Source organism: Athene noctua, chromosome 4 (assembly GCF_965140245.1).
Source record: "Athene noctua chromosome 4, bAthNoc1.hap1.1, whole genome shotgun sequence".
NCBI classification, from domain to species: domain Eukaryota; kingdom Metazoa; phylum Chordata; class Aves; order Strigiformes; family Strigidae; genus Athene; species Athene noctua.
This window is the reverse complement of record NC_134040.1, coordinates 49,562,349-49,578,205: the sequence shown is the minus strand read 5'-3', so window position 1 is coordinate 49,578,205 and position 15,857 is coordinate 49,562,349. Positions and strand designations below refer to the sequence as shown.

General features: G+C 40.5%; 1 protein-coding gene across 1 annotated transcript in view; it reads right to left on the bottom strand.

Moving 5' to 3' along the window:
• Positions 1 to 1,856: 1,856 nt before the first annotated feature.
• Positions 1,857 to 15,857, bottom strand: part of CNOT6L (CCR4-NOT transcription complex subunit 6 like) — a 33,163-nt gene continuing 19,162 nt past the window's right edge. Inside the window, exons 2-12 of the mRNA XM_074905276.1 lie at positions 14,771 to 14,892; positions 13,094 to 13,280; positions 12,563 to 12,648; positions 12,024 to 12,113; positions 11,133 to 11,201; positions 9,013 to 9,170; positions 7,827 to 7,981; positions 6,287 to 6,438; positions 4,917 to 5,141; positions 3,980 to 4,182; positions 1,857 to 3,609 (exon numbers count right to left, since the gene is read on the bottom strand). Of these exons, the coding sequence (XP_074761377.1) occupies positions 3,397 to 3,609; positions 3,980 to 4,182; positions 4,917 to 5,141; positions 6,287 to 6,438; positions 7,827 to 7,981; positions 9,013 to 9,170; positions 11,133 to 11,201; positions 12,024 to 12,113; positions 12,563 to 12,648; positions 13,094 to 13,280; positions 14,771 to 14,882 (1,650 nt within the window). The 5' untranslated portion in view covers positions 14,883 to 14,892 and the 3' untranslated portion in view covers positions 1,857 to 3,396. The remainder of the gene's footprint in view (positions 3,610 to 3,979; positions 4,183 to 4,916; positions 5,142 to 6,286; positions 6,439 to 7,826; positions 7,982 to 9,012; positions 9,171 to 11,132; positions 11,202 to 12,023; positions 12,114 to 12,562; positions 12,649 to 13,093; positions 13,281 to 14,770; positions 14,893 to 15,857) is intronic.

The following is a 15,857-nucleotide window of genomic DNA, read 5'->3' as shown; positions in this document are numbered from 1 at the left end:
CATACCTGACTTCAGCGTGTGGTACACAAATGTTCACGCTCCTTACATCGAAATAAGGAAACAAAAATATTCAGCTACATTGTACAAAATTCTCTCTTTTTTTTTATATATATATACACACACACAAAACCCCGTATCTAACAGATTTACCATATTGAATTTTAAAAAGTTGCTTGTAGAAGGGTGTTGGATTTTTTTTCTCTGCTTGCTTTAGGCAGTGCTGTTGCTTAGAAGTTGACACCAGGCACCATATTTTTGAAAGCAAACCAAGACAGCGAGGAGCAGTAATGGGCTTAGAGCTTTTTTCCAGGCGTCAGCTGCGAGGGCACTGCAACGTGCTGGGAACCGAGGTTCAGTGATGGAGAGAACTGGTGGTTTCCCATCCACCTCTGCTTCGAGTCAGGGATATTTTGCTTCATATTACTCCCTCTCTCCTAGAAAACACTCTACCATCAGCTTCCATCTGGGTCAAAAGAAAATTAGCGTTGCCATCTGGATGATGCATATGTTTATCGAAAGGGATCTCGTCCCTCGCACGAGGCTGGTGGCTGCCTGCTCCCTGCTCCCTCTCTTCCGAGAGCAGAAAATCACTACGGAGAGCAGTGTTTCTGCTCGGCTGGGAAAAAAGCGCAATCCCCTTACTGCTCCTGCTGGGAAGGAAAAAGAACCAGAAGGAAAACAGGGAGGGAACCAGACACATGAAAGGCAGGTAAACGTGTCCCCAGTTATGTGCATTGACAGAAACATAAACAAGATGCTTTTTTTTTTAAAAATCCAGAGGTTTTGTGCAACATCTGTTAAAATAACTTTTTAAAAAAATCGCACAGCGTAATGGACGTTTGGAAGTGCATTTCACAGCAGAGAAAATCCAATTAAACACCTTCCTGCAACAGAACACTTCAATCGATTAGAAACCAAAGGAAAGTTAAACTTAAGCAGTTTACAATGTTTGTCAGGGTTTTGTTTTTCACCCCCATCCTCTCCCACCCCAATATTACAAAACATTGTTGTTGGTTTTTATTTTTATTAATAAACGGGCTCCTCTGCAGTTCATATACAATCATAGGTGAATTTTAAATTCCATTTTATACAAACATCTCAAAAAATATTGGGAGTGAAGTATGGTAGGAAATACTGCTCACATTGCTAGTTAACATGCGTGTAGGAAAAGGAGGAGAAGGGTTAGTTAGTGCACACCTCCAGAGCAGAGCACCCTCCCCTCCAAAAAAGATACAGTAGCTGATTACAGAAAGGTAATGTCCACAAAATTAAGTTTTTCATGCTATTCTACTTTCCAGTACTATACTCTCAAATCGCTTCTGCAATTTATCTGCAATAGCTAGGTGGCGAATGCTGAGGTATATTAAAAAAGAGATACCTGCACCTAGAGGAAAATCCGTCTTTAGAAAGGGCTTCTTTTTGGTGCTGCACAAAGCAATTGCTGTACAGGAATTTCACCCAGCTACAAGCACTTCCAATTTATAGTCGACAATAAATGACGCCTCCATTTTTTAGGCACTTCTTTTAAAAGGGAGTTGTCGTTTCATTGAATCGATTTTTGCGTTCTGTCCCACACCACCCCCTCCCCGGCCCCCAACAACAGTCAGGGAATAGTTTCTACTCTAGGTCCAATTGAATTTTTTTCCACTATGGATAATTTCCTATGTATAAAACGACAAAGGAAATGTTTAATTAAAGAGTGGAGGAACAGCCTGACTTAGCAGTTTTGCAAGACAGAAGATGGCTCCTTAGTATTTAAAACTAATTTCACAATTTAAATTTGACTTAATTTTAAGTATACGAATGAGACATAAATATAGGCTATCAATCTGTTTAAAAATTTCATTCACATAATGGAAAATTTTTTCATTTATTAAAAATATCACATTTTGAGACTAGAAACAGTAAAGTGCATGAAAAGTTTAAAATATAAATTCAAGAAAATCTTATAGCAGCAAAAAAGCAGAATAAAGAAAAACTTAAAAACACAGACACAACCTTTTCCTATCACTGTGCCATTTTTTTCCTTAAAACATTAAGCAGCCAACCAATTTTTCATAAAATTGCATTACGTTTAATGCCTCTTGAGGCACAAGGTTTTGAACTGGCCACCTAGAGCATAAAAAAGGAAAAAAAAAAAAAAAAGGATTTCCAACACATCCAAAGAGCATTAACAGTTGGGAATGAACCAGCAGCTTTTGAATTCAACCCTGACCAACAACAGAAAAGATTATTAAAAAAGTGTGATGGCTATTTGGCAACTAGGGTCAGGAAAAATAATCCAAGGAATGACTATAGCTACCGCTTGCTCCCTCAAAGAAAAAAGCATGCCAACAGCTACTCCATGTGCCCTTTGGAGACAGAAGTAAGGTCATTTCCAGCAGCTTTTTCCTGTACCCTACGTTTAAGCAGTTAATCCCAAATTTCCCATCTTTGCAACCAAACTTCAGAAAAGGATTTGCAACTTCTTTATTCACCCAGAACCCAAATGCTTGCAATGGCTTGCTTTAAGTGCAATTTCTTATCATATCTAAGTCTTGCTCCCAAACTGTGCTGCTGAACAGCATGTCACCCTGGCTTGCTGAAGCAAAGAGGCAGCTCTGTTTCACAGAGGTCCTTTGGATCCCTGTGAATCTCGCTCAGAAAGGGCTCAGTTCTTCAGAGCTCTGAAAAAAAGAAGTCACCATGGCGTCTGCCAAGCAAGCGATCTACATACGGCATTAAATGCTCACCTGCAAAGTCTCATGAGACGCAGTTTCGCTGGAAATTTTGTTGTCAATGAAATTACATCAGGAGAATTTAGACCTCATATTTTATCAAAGATATTATGCCATCTTTGGTTTTCTAATATTAGTTAGATGAGGGGCAGGGCCACACTGCTAATCATTTATAGTCAGGTATTAAGTGCTTCACTGATGTGCAAAATTTATTTCCGATGCAGAGTTCAGTCTACATTTTGGGTTCAAACAAACAGTATTTCTAATATTCTTCCTACAAAACAAGCCTTTCTATTTTTGTTTTTCTTTCTCCTAAAAGGTTGGCTCATTTCACCATGTTCTGGAAAAAAGCATTATCTCGAAATATGTTAACAAGCAAGTTTTTAATCTCATTTGTCCATTTGTAAGTGCAGCTTCCTACTGAAAAGAAAAAGCTTGCCAGTTTTTTAAAAAAATTATTAAATTAAAAACTTGGAAAGGGAATAATACTTTGGTTCCAGCCCTAGTGCCAAATGATACCAATATGCACCAAAATGTGCAAAATCTCATATGAAACACATAAGGAAAGGAGCTTGAAGAAGCAGCTTAAGGTTGGCCATACTTCACTCCTATATACTTTGATTTACAACTGTACAGGTCCATAACAACAGGTCCTTGCCCTCAAAGGGGCAGAGCTCCACTACCTCCTGTTAGGCAAGTGCACACCGTTGACAAGAGGCAGGAGCGGAGGATGGAGTTCTAGTTGTGTTAACAGTGAGAAGTGGTCTGAAGGGATGTGAGGGTGTGGACACCCAGTGATGTTGTTGTCAACCAGCCACTGAGGGTCCAAAGGCCCCAGGACACCAAGCACGTTCATATGAGTGTTGGAATAGAAAATGTAGTCAATCACACCCTAGGGAGAAAGAGAAACACGACAGTGAGAACAGATCTTGCTTCTGGCAACCTGAACTCGACTGGCTTCTGGCTGCAATTCACGGGAAGAGGCACAGCACTGAAATTAGGGTAAGAAACGCACGCGGCGTAATGCGTTCAAAGCGCTGCATCCGTTCTCATTATGTCACTGGCCAGAGCCAGGTCAGAAGATTAAAAATGCCAGCAAATCAAGGATTTGTGCACGGTAGGAAAAGTGTCCAGTGAGTGTAGGAACCAGTGATGAAGCACTTACAGGAACAGAGGGAAAGACAGCCAATGGTCAGAAAATTAAGACAGCATCCTGGGGAGACCAGGTCAATGTCTGCCATTTCAGAAAAATCGCTGCTTACTTTGAAATCAAAAGTGTAATTGGTGTAAGGCATCAAGTTGTTTTCGTAGGCGCTCTTGAGTTGGAAGCCATGCGTAATTCTTCCTTCAGAAGCCCCGTTTTTTCCATTGCCACTGAAGTTCATGAGACACTCGTTATAACGCAACTCCTTGAAGTCCTTGTGGTTGTCAGCTACTATGCCATTGCTTAAATATTCCACTACACCTGTTTGCAAAGGAAAGGATTCAGGGAGTTGCTTTAAAATACAATATTCAGGGAATGTTGGCCTTGGAGTTAAAAACAAAAACATCAACAGGACACACCATGAGATCAGAGAAGAGCTTTCCATCTAAGGGCAAATCTACACAGCAGCTGTCTTGTCCGTGTCTGAGCTGTACACACCTTTCTGACACGCGGCCAGGGAACTGAGGCTCTCCAGGGGTTTTGACACCATTTTTTGAGGATTACAGTAAACCCATAGTATATGTACTGTAGTACGCATGTGACGGGGTGCTAAAGAGGCAGCTTTTGTACATATACCTGATATTACAGTCTCGAACATCACAATTACTAAGCAAACACATCTCCTTAGCAAGTTTTCATGTTCCATCACGAACTCACATCTTTCCTACTTATTATTGCTGATCAAGGCATGGGTATTTACTCAATGATTTATTTAAGATCTGTTTGTGCTTTTCTACATCTCTGTAAGCACAACCAGCTTTCTTGCAGTGTACAGGATCACGAAAAGCAGTTTACTCAACACGAAAAGCAGTTTACTCAACTGGACGCCTTGTGTTCTCTTCAGCCAGATTTCGCAAGACAGCCGTTACTAAGAAAGCTTTCACCTGTACCTACCCAGTGGAGTGCAAACTGTCCCACTGCCCTCAGGGTATCCAGAAAGAGGATTCAAACATTTTAAAAAGGTATGTTGAAAATTAAGCCAAAACCAGTCTTACCTGAATCAGGCAATGAGTTGAGATCCGCACACAGCACCAGAGGGATAGAGTTAGGATCTGCTGTTGGGCTACCAGGCCTGCTTGAGGCTTTCTCAAGGATATTTTTCAGCTCCGAGACAAACATCATAGTCTGAATGAGTTTCACATCTGAGTATTCGGGGTCCCAGTGCATGTGGGCATTGGCCACAATAAGCAGCTGTTTGTCCACATGAAGCGATTTCATACCTGGATAAACAAATGCATTTGTGTCAGCGAAAGGCTGACTGTGTGAACATGGCAGATTCACACCTGTTAACACACAGAGTCTAGCTACTAAAGACTCCAAGTCAGACACACCAGCAGATGGATGTACTTTTGTTGCTGGAAAAAAGGCATTACCTGAACCACTACTTCTTTCTAAATCAGCAACATTTACATAATATTACGTGACTAAATCTCTCCAATATAGGAAAGAAATAGCCAGCATAATCTGATACCACTACAATTGGTTTCCTTCTCTACCGCTCAAGTGGTCATCACTTGACTGTGCACCACTATTCAGTATTTAAGGCGCAAGGGAGTTTCCTGACTCTTAGCTGCCATGGTACAGCAAATTGTTCCCTTGGGAAAAACTTGAACCTGCTGAAATGAATACAGTATGAACCTGGCTGCTGCAAAATGCTGTAGCTGCCTTTAGTATTTATCTGAAAAACATAAAGTCACAGCTCCTTCTACTTCTGCAGTTTAGACATTCTGCTCCTTTGAAGGGTACACTGGCAACAAGCAATCAAAAAACCAGACACGCAGACAGAGCACGGTGGCAATTTTAAGTATGTTGAAATTGTCTACTGCATCTGATCAAACTTAATGAAAATGTGACAGTCAGTCAATCAAGTGGCATGAAAAGATACCTGATAATCTCATTCTTCCACATCAGTACATTAGCACTGCCATATAATCACTGGGGGAGGATGGAAGGATTCAATCAAGGGGAAAAAAAAGAGAGTTGAAAATAGAAGTTGAACATTACCGACAACCATTGGTAAGAGCATATGCATGTAAACATACTGACCTTGGAAAAGCTTAATTTTTCAAGTAGAATTTAACAGAGTTAAGTAAGCAGGGACAAAGTCTTGAAAGGAGAAAGCTAAATGTTGGGCATCTGGCTGCAAGTACAACCAGACCAGTAAATCATGTCATCTGTGTTCTGTCTCAGCCACCACTGGGCTATCATTTCTCAAATTAGCACAGTGAACAGCATTTGCCCATCTGCGAGCATTTGGTAACCACCACCAATGGCAATAATATTCTAGAGAGCCATATTATCTAGGAATAACTCATGCCTTTGCGCGGAACTGAATAATCAATGAGAGAACCATGGTCATACTCACTTGCTCCAAATAATTCTTTGTGCACCTCTAACACCACAGCAACTCCGATGTTGTCCTTCGTCATCACTCTGTTTAACATAGCTTCTGAACCTTCAGAGTTAGCCATTGCTACCTGGTTGAACTCCACTGTATGCTTCTGCACCAGCGTAAACCTGATTAAACAAAGAGAATCGCGTGTGAACACGTGACATACAGCTACGTGAAATGACATAGTTTTTATCTCCACTCCAGTCTACTATGTCCAAGGACAGAGCCTGAAGGACAGGGTCAGGCATGTTTCTTTTGTCCTCTTGTTTTATAAAAGTAAAAACAGTTCTAAGAAATACTCCCCCAATTAGGATAGAGCTCTTAGTCTGGCAAGTGAGATACTCTCCGGGGAGACAAGACATGTGGGGTTGAGGAAATGTTTACTTGTTTCAACATAGCACTCTGAAAGGACTATTCAGAGCAACACTCAGAGGTTATCACACCTCCTCAGGAGTGTTCTGGGCAAAAAATTAAGATGAGACGGTAATTAAAGGCTTGCCTTTTACTTTGGGCATATGCATTATTAAAAAACAGCTTATTTCAAACCACTAGCTACCACCATTAGTTTTGTGAAATTGGTTTTTCATTCCTTTCCAGCCTTAGGATGCCCAAAAACATCTTGCTTAAGGACAAGGCTACCTATTGAAAGGCGTTTTTTTGGTTTGTGCTCTAAGAAAATGTAAAAGAAGTATTATTAGTCTCCTATTTTCACCTGTGAGAGCCACAGCATAATAACCAGCTCTCTATATACCCTTGTTAGTTTCAAGGTTTGAAAACCATCAGTTTCTTGTTTTCCCAGACTTCCTCTATTTAAAACCAGTCCAGTTGTTTTTATACATGATATGAAAGACATATTTTTGTTTCTGGAAGCAGTGAAAACTCTGAAAGGGAGCTAAGGCTTTGTGAAACTTCCACTCTGATTTCTGAAAACTGTTCCGAAGGATACTTGGAGTGGTACAACCCGTGAGCAGTTTACACAGATGAGAAGTGCAAAAGCCAGCACCTCTCCTCCCCTCCCAATAGTTTGATACTTCTAGTGTAGCAGAACTGTTTGGATCAAGTATTCAATAATGTAATGTTTTGATTCATAGAAACAGAGAATATTTTGTGATCCTCTGGCAGCAATACATCTTTCAATACCTCAATATTAAGCCAGCAGTTTATAGGGGTAAAACTTCTGTCAAGCAAGGCAACAGTTTGTAGAGAAGGTAAGGTATTCATTACATCTGCCAGAAAATGCACACACAAAACACCTAAGTTTTTACTCATACTAGCTCTCCTGCAACTTCCATGTTTCTGAAAAGACACCTTTCTTCATAGTCTGAAAAGAATGGACGGACTCTGTTGCAAATAGAGCAGCAAAAGGGAAGGGAGGATCATTCTTTACAGTGAACTTTATCTTTTGTTTTATAGCACAGTACTTTGGTTACCACGCACCCTGAGAGAGGAAAGCTTTCAGACCTAAATCAAGGTGGTTTTAATGTATTTTTAGAAAGCTGCTTCTGCCCCTTACTTTTCAGTTTTGAAGAATATTGCACAGCCATCCACATGCTTTTTCTCCTGCTCAGACATGATTTTGGCACGTGACTTTGGAGAAAAGAATCCATCATATCCTCGTTCTTTCAAGGCTGGCAGAAAAAGGGTGAAGTATTGCTCTGTTTCCACTTCCTGGAATTGAACACAAATACCTTACGCTAACAAAGTCAAGTAAACCCTTCTTATTGCTGTACGGCAACTTGGGCCTGCCTTGGCTTGCAGTCAGCAGCTCTCACCAAAGTGAAAAACTTCTGTTTGAACAGATCATGTCACTTCCAAGATTAATGGCCTGTTAGAAACAGATTTGCATTCCTGGATATCCTGGAATCCCCCCAAAAGGGAAAGTGACATGTGTATTTTGAACACCAATAGATTACACCCGATATTTTTGACATCTGAATGTGGATAACCTCCTAGGTTAAAACTGAGAGGCCAACAGATACCCAGCAGCAATTAATATTTAATCTGGAGAGCAATTTTGCACAACAGTCTCTTGCTGTTCTGTAACAGTACATTTTCATTGTAGTAACATTTGGTCTCCAATAGGATGTCAGAGGTTGATCTCTTGAGGTTTTCAGACCAAGGTAACTACTCTCTTCTTGTGTGGGATTTTTGCTTACCAGAACTTGCTTAAAAAATGAAAGATCAGTTTAAAGGCAGAAGGGTTCAAGTGTTCTAAACAACAATAAACTTCTAATAACACAGAAGGATACACATACCAATGACACTTGACATTTAACTTCGACCATGAGAGGCCCCTTGTTTGTCAGTGAGAGTATTTTTGAGACTTTAACCTCTGTACCAAGCAGGAATGCACTAGGAACAGTGCCATTTGGGGATACAGCATTCTACATTCTCCCCTCCTGCAGTAAACACCACACACCCAGAAGGAGAATATTTAGGATGCTTATCTGAGGGGAGAAAGACCCAGATCTTCCAGTGCAAATTACTTACTAGTTTAGCTCATTTTATCTCACTTTGTCTGATTTCATAAAACACAAGTCAATGCATAAACAAGGAGCTGTGTACACACCTCATATGAGTAAGCCCCAGAATTTCTTAAAAAGCAGGCAAATATGGTGTTCTCAAGAGAGCATTTCATTCTAAAGGTGGAAGTTAATGTTTTCTGTTTCTGATGAAAAATACAGTTATTTTCCAATTACCTGAAGACTAATGATGTCTGCATCACAGTTGACAATTTCTTCCATGATTCCCTTTTTTCTATACTCCCAATTGAGTGCCCAAGATGGGCAGTACCCATAGAGCTGCCGGGTGGCATATTTATCACATAACACATTGTAACACATAACTGTGAATGAAGCTGAAAGGAAAGAAAGAAAGAAAGAAAGGGAAAGGTTACCAAACTCTGAGGATTACAAATGCTGAACTTATTCAAGCCAAAATACTGACTCTTACATGGTCTATTCTGGAGGGCCTACTGAACACAAATTAGTGGGCGTATTCCACTGAGTGTTTCATGAACAGGAGTAAAAAAGGCCCTGCTGAGACAGCAGTTACCACTTAAGGCTAAACTCTTCCTGAAAAAAAAAATCAGCATTACTACCAAAATGAGAGGGTATCATGTGCGTAACGAAGCAATGCAATCCCATTTTGAAGTCAATTCTTTATTTCTTTTGGGGATGGGGGGAGATCTAGGGGTTGGCAACAATTAGGAACAGTCTCTCTCTTTGGTAAGGAGAGGGAAAGGAGCAGCCATTTCAGTGCTGGAGTCAAAACCCAGTACTTATTGCATGGGGTGCCATGAGAAAGCAACTTCAGGCTTAAGTGACCTGTACAGTAAAGCAAAAGCAAAACCAAGCTGCTAAAGAAGCTGTTACTATGTCATGATACCACAGCATTAGACAGAAACGCTGCTTTAGAATGTTACAGTTTCAGGCAGTCTCATTCCAAAACATTCATACAGTTCTCCTAGCACCTGTACAACACTTCCAAATTGCATCAAGTTGTATCTGTGTCTATCAAGTCTAAGGACAAGAAAGAGGTCTGAATGAGGGCAGGGAAGAGAAGAAGAAATGAAGTAATAAATTAGCAAGCACCTAATACATTATTTGGTCCCATTAAAAAAAAAAAAAAAGAGAAGTCAGCCTGAAGCTCATCAATCATTCAACTTGAAACACTCTTCTTTCACACACAAACTTCTTAGCTCCCTTAGATTTTACACCAAGACAAAAAGATAGGTAAATGCAGCATCCTAGCACCATGCCACTGGAAAAGACTGCTGATATTTGCAGGTAAAGAAGTGAGGTTTTACTGTGACGCTACCTCACAGCTGTGGTTTTTTTATACTCATAGTCAAAGAAGATTTCTGCCATTCATTTGTTTCAATTTAATAAAAAGCAATTGGCTTGTTACAGTTTTTACCATGAAATATTTCACAGCTCACCAGCCTAATGCTGTGCTTTCTAATGACTTCTGAATTATGTTTCTTCTCAGGAAGTTTGATTTAAAAAATACAACTGAAGTCAGTAAAACTCCACTGAGATACTGATTTATAGGGGAATTTGAAACAGAAATGCAGAACTTAATGTTGTGGTGGATTACAGGACTTTGGGCATTTTCCATTTCTTCCTATTTCTGGTTTGTTGTTCTTTAATATAAAAAAAGTGACAGATGATCTTAACTGCAACATTAGACGGCCTAACACATGACTGAGTTAAGTTTCGAAGACCTGGTATCTTCACACTTCTAAAAAGAAAATGTGCAGAGGACTGGCACATTATAGCATTTTTCTTCTTTACACAGGCTCACAGATGCTTTTTGAGGACTATATTCAGGATGTGCAGGGTAAGAAGAGCCAGCGGATTTGGACAGCCTGAAGAAATGCTGCCTCTTGCACTTTACCAAAAGCAACAATAGAGGGCATTAAACTAACTTCAGTACCAGGCACTCCACGTGTTCACTTGCAGATAGGGACTTCTCAAAGTCTCACTTTAGTCAGCCCGTGTGTGGACACGGCATTTGTGTACAGTTATTTTACAGTTATTATTTCTGAGAAACAATTTCTTTTAAAAAAAGCTCTTTTGCTTGGGCATCAGTGAAATCAGGGAATCAGTTATGAAAAAGCCTGAAAGAAATGACCGGCATCCTATCCAAATTACAAAAATGGTATTTGCAGCACAACCATATGTTAATAGTTTTAGTACAAATTAACACAAATTGCTATTTTCAATCTGATGCATGTAAAGCAGAAGACTTCTCTGAAAATAAAGTCAAAGAAAAGTGCATCACTCTGTGAACACAGGGAAAAGAACCACAGATTTACCTGAGGGCAGAATTTGGTCTCGTTCTTTTAAAGTAATCCATGGCCTTGGAGGCAGCTGCTCTGGATGAACTAAAAAAAAAATTAAACAGTGATTAATTCAGGGTTTATATTGGTAAATTACTATTTCTAAGTCAAAATGATGACTGAACAATGTTCTACACTGTGCTTTGCAACTCCAACTCCCCAAGTCTTTTTACACTCCAGAGGAGGCAAAAATCATTTAAATGGCTAGCTACAGCAAGAGGAAATTTGTCAGTCATAAGATTCACAATTCACAATTCTCTTGCTTTCAAATCTGGAAGCACCAGCAAAATACTCCTGAACTTTAAATATACTGCTGAAGTAGGAGGGTTAAATCCTGTAGTGGTTCAGACATTCTATACTCCCCTTCTCCAAGAACCTCAACCTATAGCCATCATTCCTGAAATGTTTTAACTTAGTAGACATCAAGTGGCAAAACAGGAAGCTTAGTTACAGAACCACAAAGCAGTATTTAAGTCACGTACTGGATATTCTTAATCACTTTGGTATTCTTAGATTTAAATTTGACAGTCTGCTTGCATTGGGATTATAATTTCTAGTGGAAAGTATCAAAATGGCTTCAGCAAGGAAGACTTTGCGCTTTACTGTTAATTGAAGGGTTTCAAACAGAACAGTGGAAACAACTGGCTGTACATAGTAACCTGGGAAAAGCTTAAACAATATATGTCAACCTTTTCCACTGTGTGCAAGTATGTGTTTGCGTGTATGACTGGAACCACTTGACAAAAACGCAAAGCAGTTACAAAATACTCTCCCTTCGCTGGTTCAGATTCTTGTTTTAGCAGCAAATACTGTCAGAAATGCATGCTTTTAAACCACTTCTGTCAATCAGATTTGTAGGGCTGTCACCTGCTAGATTGTCAAGCATGTAGTTCAGTAGCTTTCGAGTTCCATCTGGATCCTGGTAGAGGCTGAGAATATCTTGTGATAAAGGATTGCCTGCCAAAAGCATAAAACAACAACTGGGTGATTAGCTTCCTGACTTTCTTGAGGCCTTCCAACCAAAGAAAATCTCCCATAATGAGACCAGAAAAATTGACCCAGAAGATATTTAGGTTGCTTAACTTGGAACTGTAAAATACCACAGTATCATATACTGTAGAATAGCTAGTACACATAGACTTTCTTCCTTTGACTGACCTCAATCAATAATATGGTAGGTTAAAGGGTTTATTTATCTATCTACAGATTTGAAATAGGCTCACAAGGAAGTTTAACAGCATTAAAATAAAAGCATTGTTTTCCAAACTGTCCATTTTTGTAACAAGCTTAGTATCTCACATAAACAGCAAGAAAATGTTGAAGTAATACACAAAGCTTCTGAGCCCAGTCCCATCAGTAATTCAAGAGTACTCCTAGAAAAATTTAACTGTAAAGAACTCACTCACCTTTCAAACCTAGGGTTTGTAGCTGGAAGAGCCGTCCAAGTTCATAAGGCAAAACCCGTAACAGATTGTTATTTAAAAGCAATTCCCTGCAGCAAATGCAAAAACACTTTTGATGAATATTACTTCAGAAGAAAACTCATCTTCAAAGATGACACTTTTTACCCTGAATTTTTTGTATTATGGAAAGATTTTTCCCATTTCAAAGCCTGACCAAAATACTTTCATTAGGAAAAAAAAGCTACAAAAACCCCAAAATGTAAAATTAAATCAGGGAGAATTTAAACAGCAGGCAATCACCGAGTCTCAAAGAATGTTTCAGAGCAGAAGACTACATATCTTGAAGACATGTATCTGTAGAGATCAGAAAAGAAGGGTAATGAACCCAGAAGTAATCATTAGAACTGAAGTTTTGCACCAATCTTTAATTTTTCATAATTATTTTAAATACAAGAATGGAAAGCAAAATAAAATTCTCAGTTCCAATGCCAGAATATAGATTTTTGAAAAGTTAACCAGAATAATTTCTCTCACCTGAGAGATACCATGTTTCCTAGTTCTGCTGGTAAACTTCTGAGTTTGTTGGATGACAGATCCAGGTAAACCAGATTATGAAGCTTGGCAATATCAGGTGGAATGCGAGTAAGATTATTGTCATTGAGGTGCAGAGCAGTCAAGTGCGTCAATGACCAAAGTGACGTACTTAAGCTCCGCACTCTACCTAAAAAAGAAAAGCAAAGAACCATCTCTTTAGTCTTGCACTCTCAAACCACCAAATACAGATTATGGGAGATGTCAGAATATGGGATTTCCAGTGTGGAAACCTTACCACTTCACTGGAATGCTCAGTAACACTCACAGAAGATCTTTTCTATGAGTAGACTTTAAATAATTATCTAATCCTTTCAGTTAAAAGGATAGAGACAGGGGTACAGTTCTAGGAAAGCTGATGTGCTACCCAAAAACTTGCATCCAATCTGATCAAGCACTGGCTGGCTGGACGGTCCCAGAGAGTGGTGGTCAGTGGAGCTAAATCCAGTTGGCAGCCAGTCACAAGTGGCGTTCCTCAGGGCTCGGTGTTGGGACCATTTCTGTTTAACATCTTTATTGATGATCTTGATAAGGACATAGAGTGTATCATCAGTAAGTTTGCAGATGACACCAAGTTAAGCGGGAGTGTTGATCTGCATCAAGACAGGGAGACTCTATGGAGAAACTTGGATAGATTGGATCTGTGGGCCAACATTAACAGGATGAGTTTCAACAAGGCCAAGTGCCAGGTCCTGCACTTGGGCCACAACAACCCCATGTGTCGCTACAGGCTTGGGGAGCTGTGACTGGAGAGCTGGCTGGAAGAAAAGGATCTGTGGGTTTTAATTGACAAGCAGCTGAACGTGAGCCAGCAGTGTGCCTGGGTGACCAAGAAAGCCAAACAGCATCCTGGCTTGTATTAGAAATAGTGTGACCAGCAAAAGTAGGGAGGTGATAGTCCCCCTGCACTCTGCACTGGTGAGGCCACACCTGGAGTATTGTGTCCAGTTTGGGGCACCTCAATACGAGAGACATCAAGGTGCTGGAGCGAGTGCAGAGGAGGGCAACGAAGCTGGTGAAGGGCCTGGAGAACAAATCCTATGAAGAGCGACTGAAGGAGCTGGGACTGTTTAGTTTGCGGAAGAGAAGGCTGAGGAGAGACCTCATCACTCTCTACAACTACCTGAAAGGACATTGTAGAGAGGTTGGTGCTGGTCTCTTCTCACAGGTAATTAGTGACAGAACAGAAGGGAATGGCTTTAAACTCCAACAGGGGAGGTTCAGAGTGAACATTAGGAAAAAATTTTTCACAGAGTGGTCAGACAGTGGAATAGGCTGCCCAGGGAGGTGGTGGAGTCATCATTCCTGGATATGTTTAAGGGTCGTTTGGATGAGATGTTGGGGGATATGGTGTAGGGGAGAACTTTGTAGAGTAGGGCTGATGGTTGGACTCGATGATCCCAAGGGTCTTTTCCAACCTGAATGATTCTGTGATTCTGTGAGTTGGGGCTTAATATGAGCCAGCCAAGCTCAGAGACAATCTGGTAAGGCAGTTAATCCTCCTCCCCCAACTCATAAAAACTGTTTTTCACAACAGGATCCCCTATCTGAAAGCATCTGGTGTGATTCTGAAGCATCAATAATTCTGCTGAAGCAAAATTCAAAACCAAATCAACTCACCCGAGATCTCTAATTCAGCCCAATGTGACTTCTTCCCGTTAGCTACCTCTTCTGCTGACATGATGGTGTAAATTCTGCGAGGATCTGGAGGATCATATTTTTCCTTTGGCATCCCTGTTAGTCTGAAAGACCATCACAACTATTACCATCTGCCACTTGACAACATTTCTTCATTTCTAGCCCGACAGGAGATTACCTTTCCCCGTGACACTCGGCAAAAATGCATGCCCTGGAGTTTATGTACAATAAATATTATGCTGACATCAGCCCAACTGGTCCCAGTACATGGAGCTAAGCAGGTGCTCAGACCTCTGCGGAATAGGGGACTGTAATGGAAAGGAGCATTTCTTCCTACAAAGTTTGGTTTTCTGCAGTCATCCGCAGTGTTACCTTGTACTGCCCTGACGCAGACTTTTGGATTTCCTAGTTTATCACCCAGACCAAAGCGTAACCTACATCACTGCTGAGTTATTCGCTGTGTGCAGAACCTGCAGACAAGATGACAGCGTTTCGCTATTCACAGTGAAAGCACATGGATTGCTCCCTCCTGTAGTTTCCATACGACTGAAGGGAAGGCTGCTTTTCCAGCAATTCAATACACAAAGTCCCACTTTTGCACTGCACTTATACAAGACTTGAAATTGCAGTCCAAAGGGGAATTAGCTCAATTTTTCCATTAACTATCCAGCTTTTCTGTTCTGTGCTTTTTCATGCTCAGTATCAGTCAAGACCTTTTAACTCCTAATGGCCTAGGAGACATAAAACGAGCTCAGGTAAAATTCTCATTAGCTGTTCTTGTGCATACAGGGCTTCAGCCCAGTCCAAAACTTTAACATCAGATGCACTCATGTCTTAAGGGTGAGCTTGTGCACACACAAATTCAACCGATCTCATTTTCCAGATTCTTGTCAGAAGAGAGCTCAGATGTCCCGTTCAAAAAACACACGATTTCCAGGCAACATGGGTAGTTTTCCTCCACACCTCCCCAGACCATTGTGCTGAGAAAGACTGGAGAGGAGAGGGGGGTTGTTTGGTTTAAAAACGTAAGGTTAGCTGAATTTGCTGTTCACTGGTCTTTTCCTCCCCA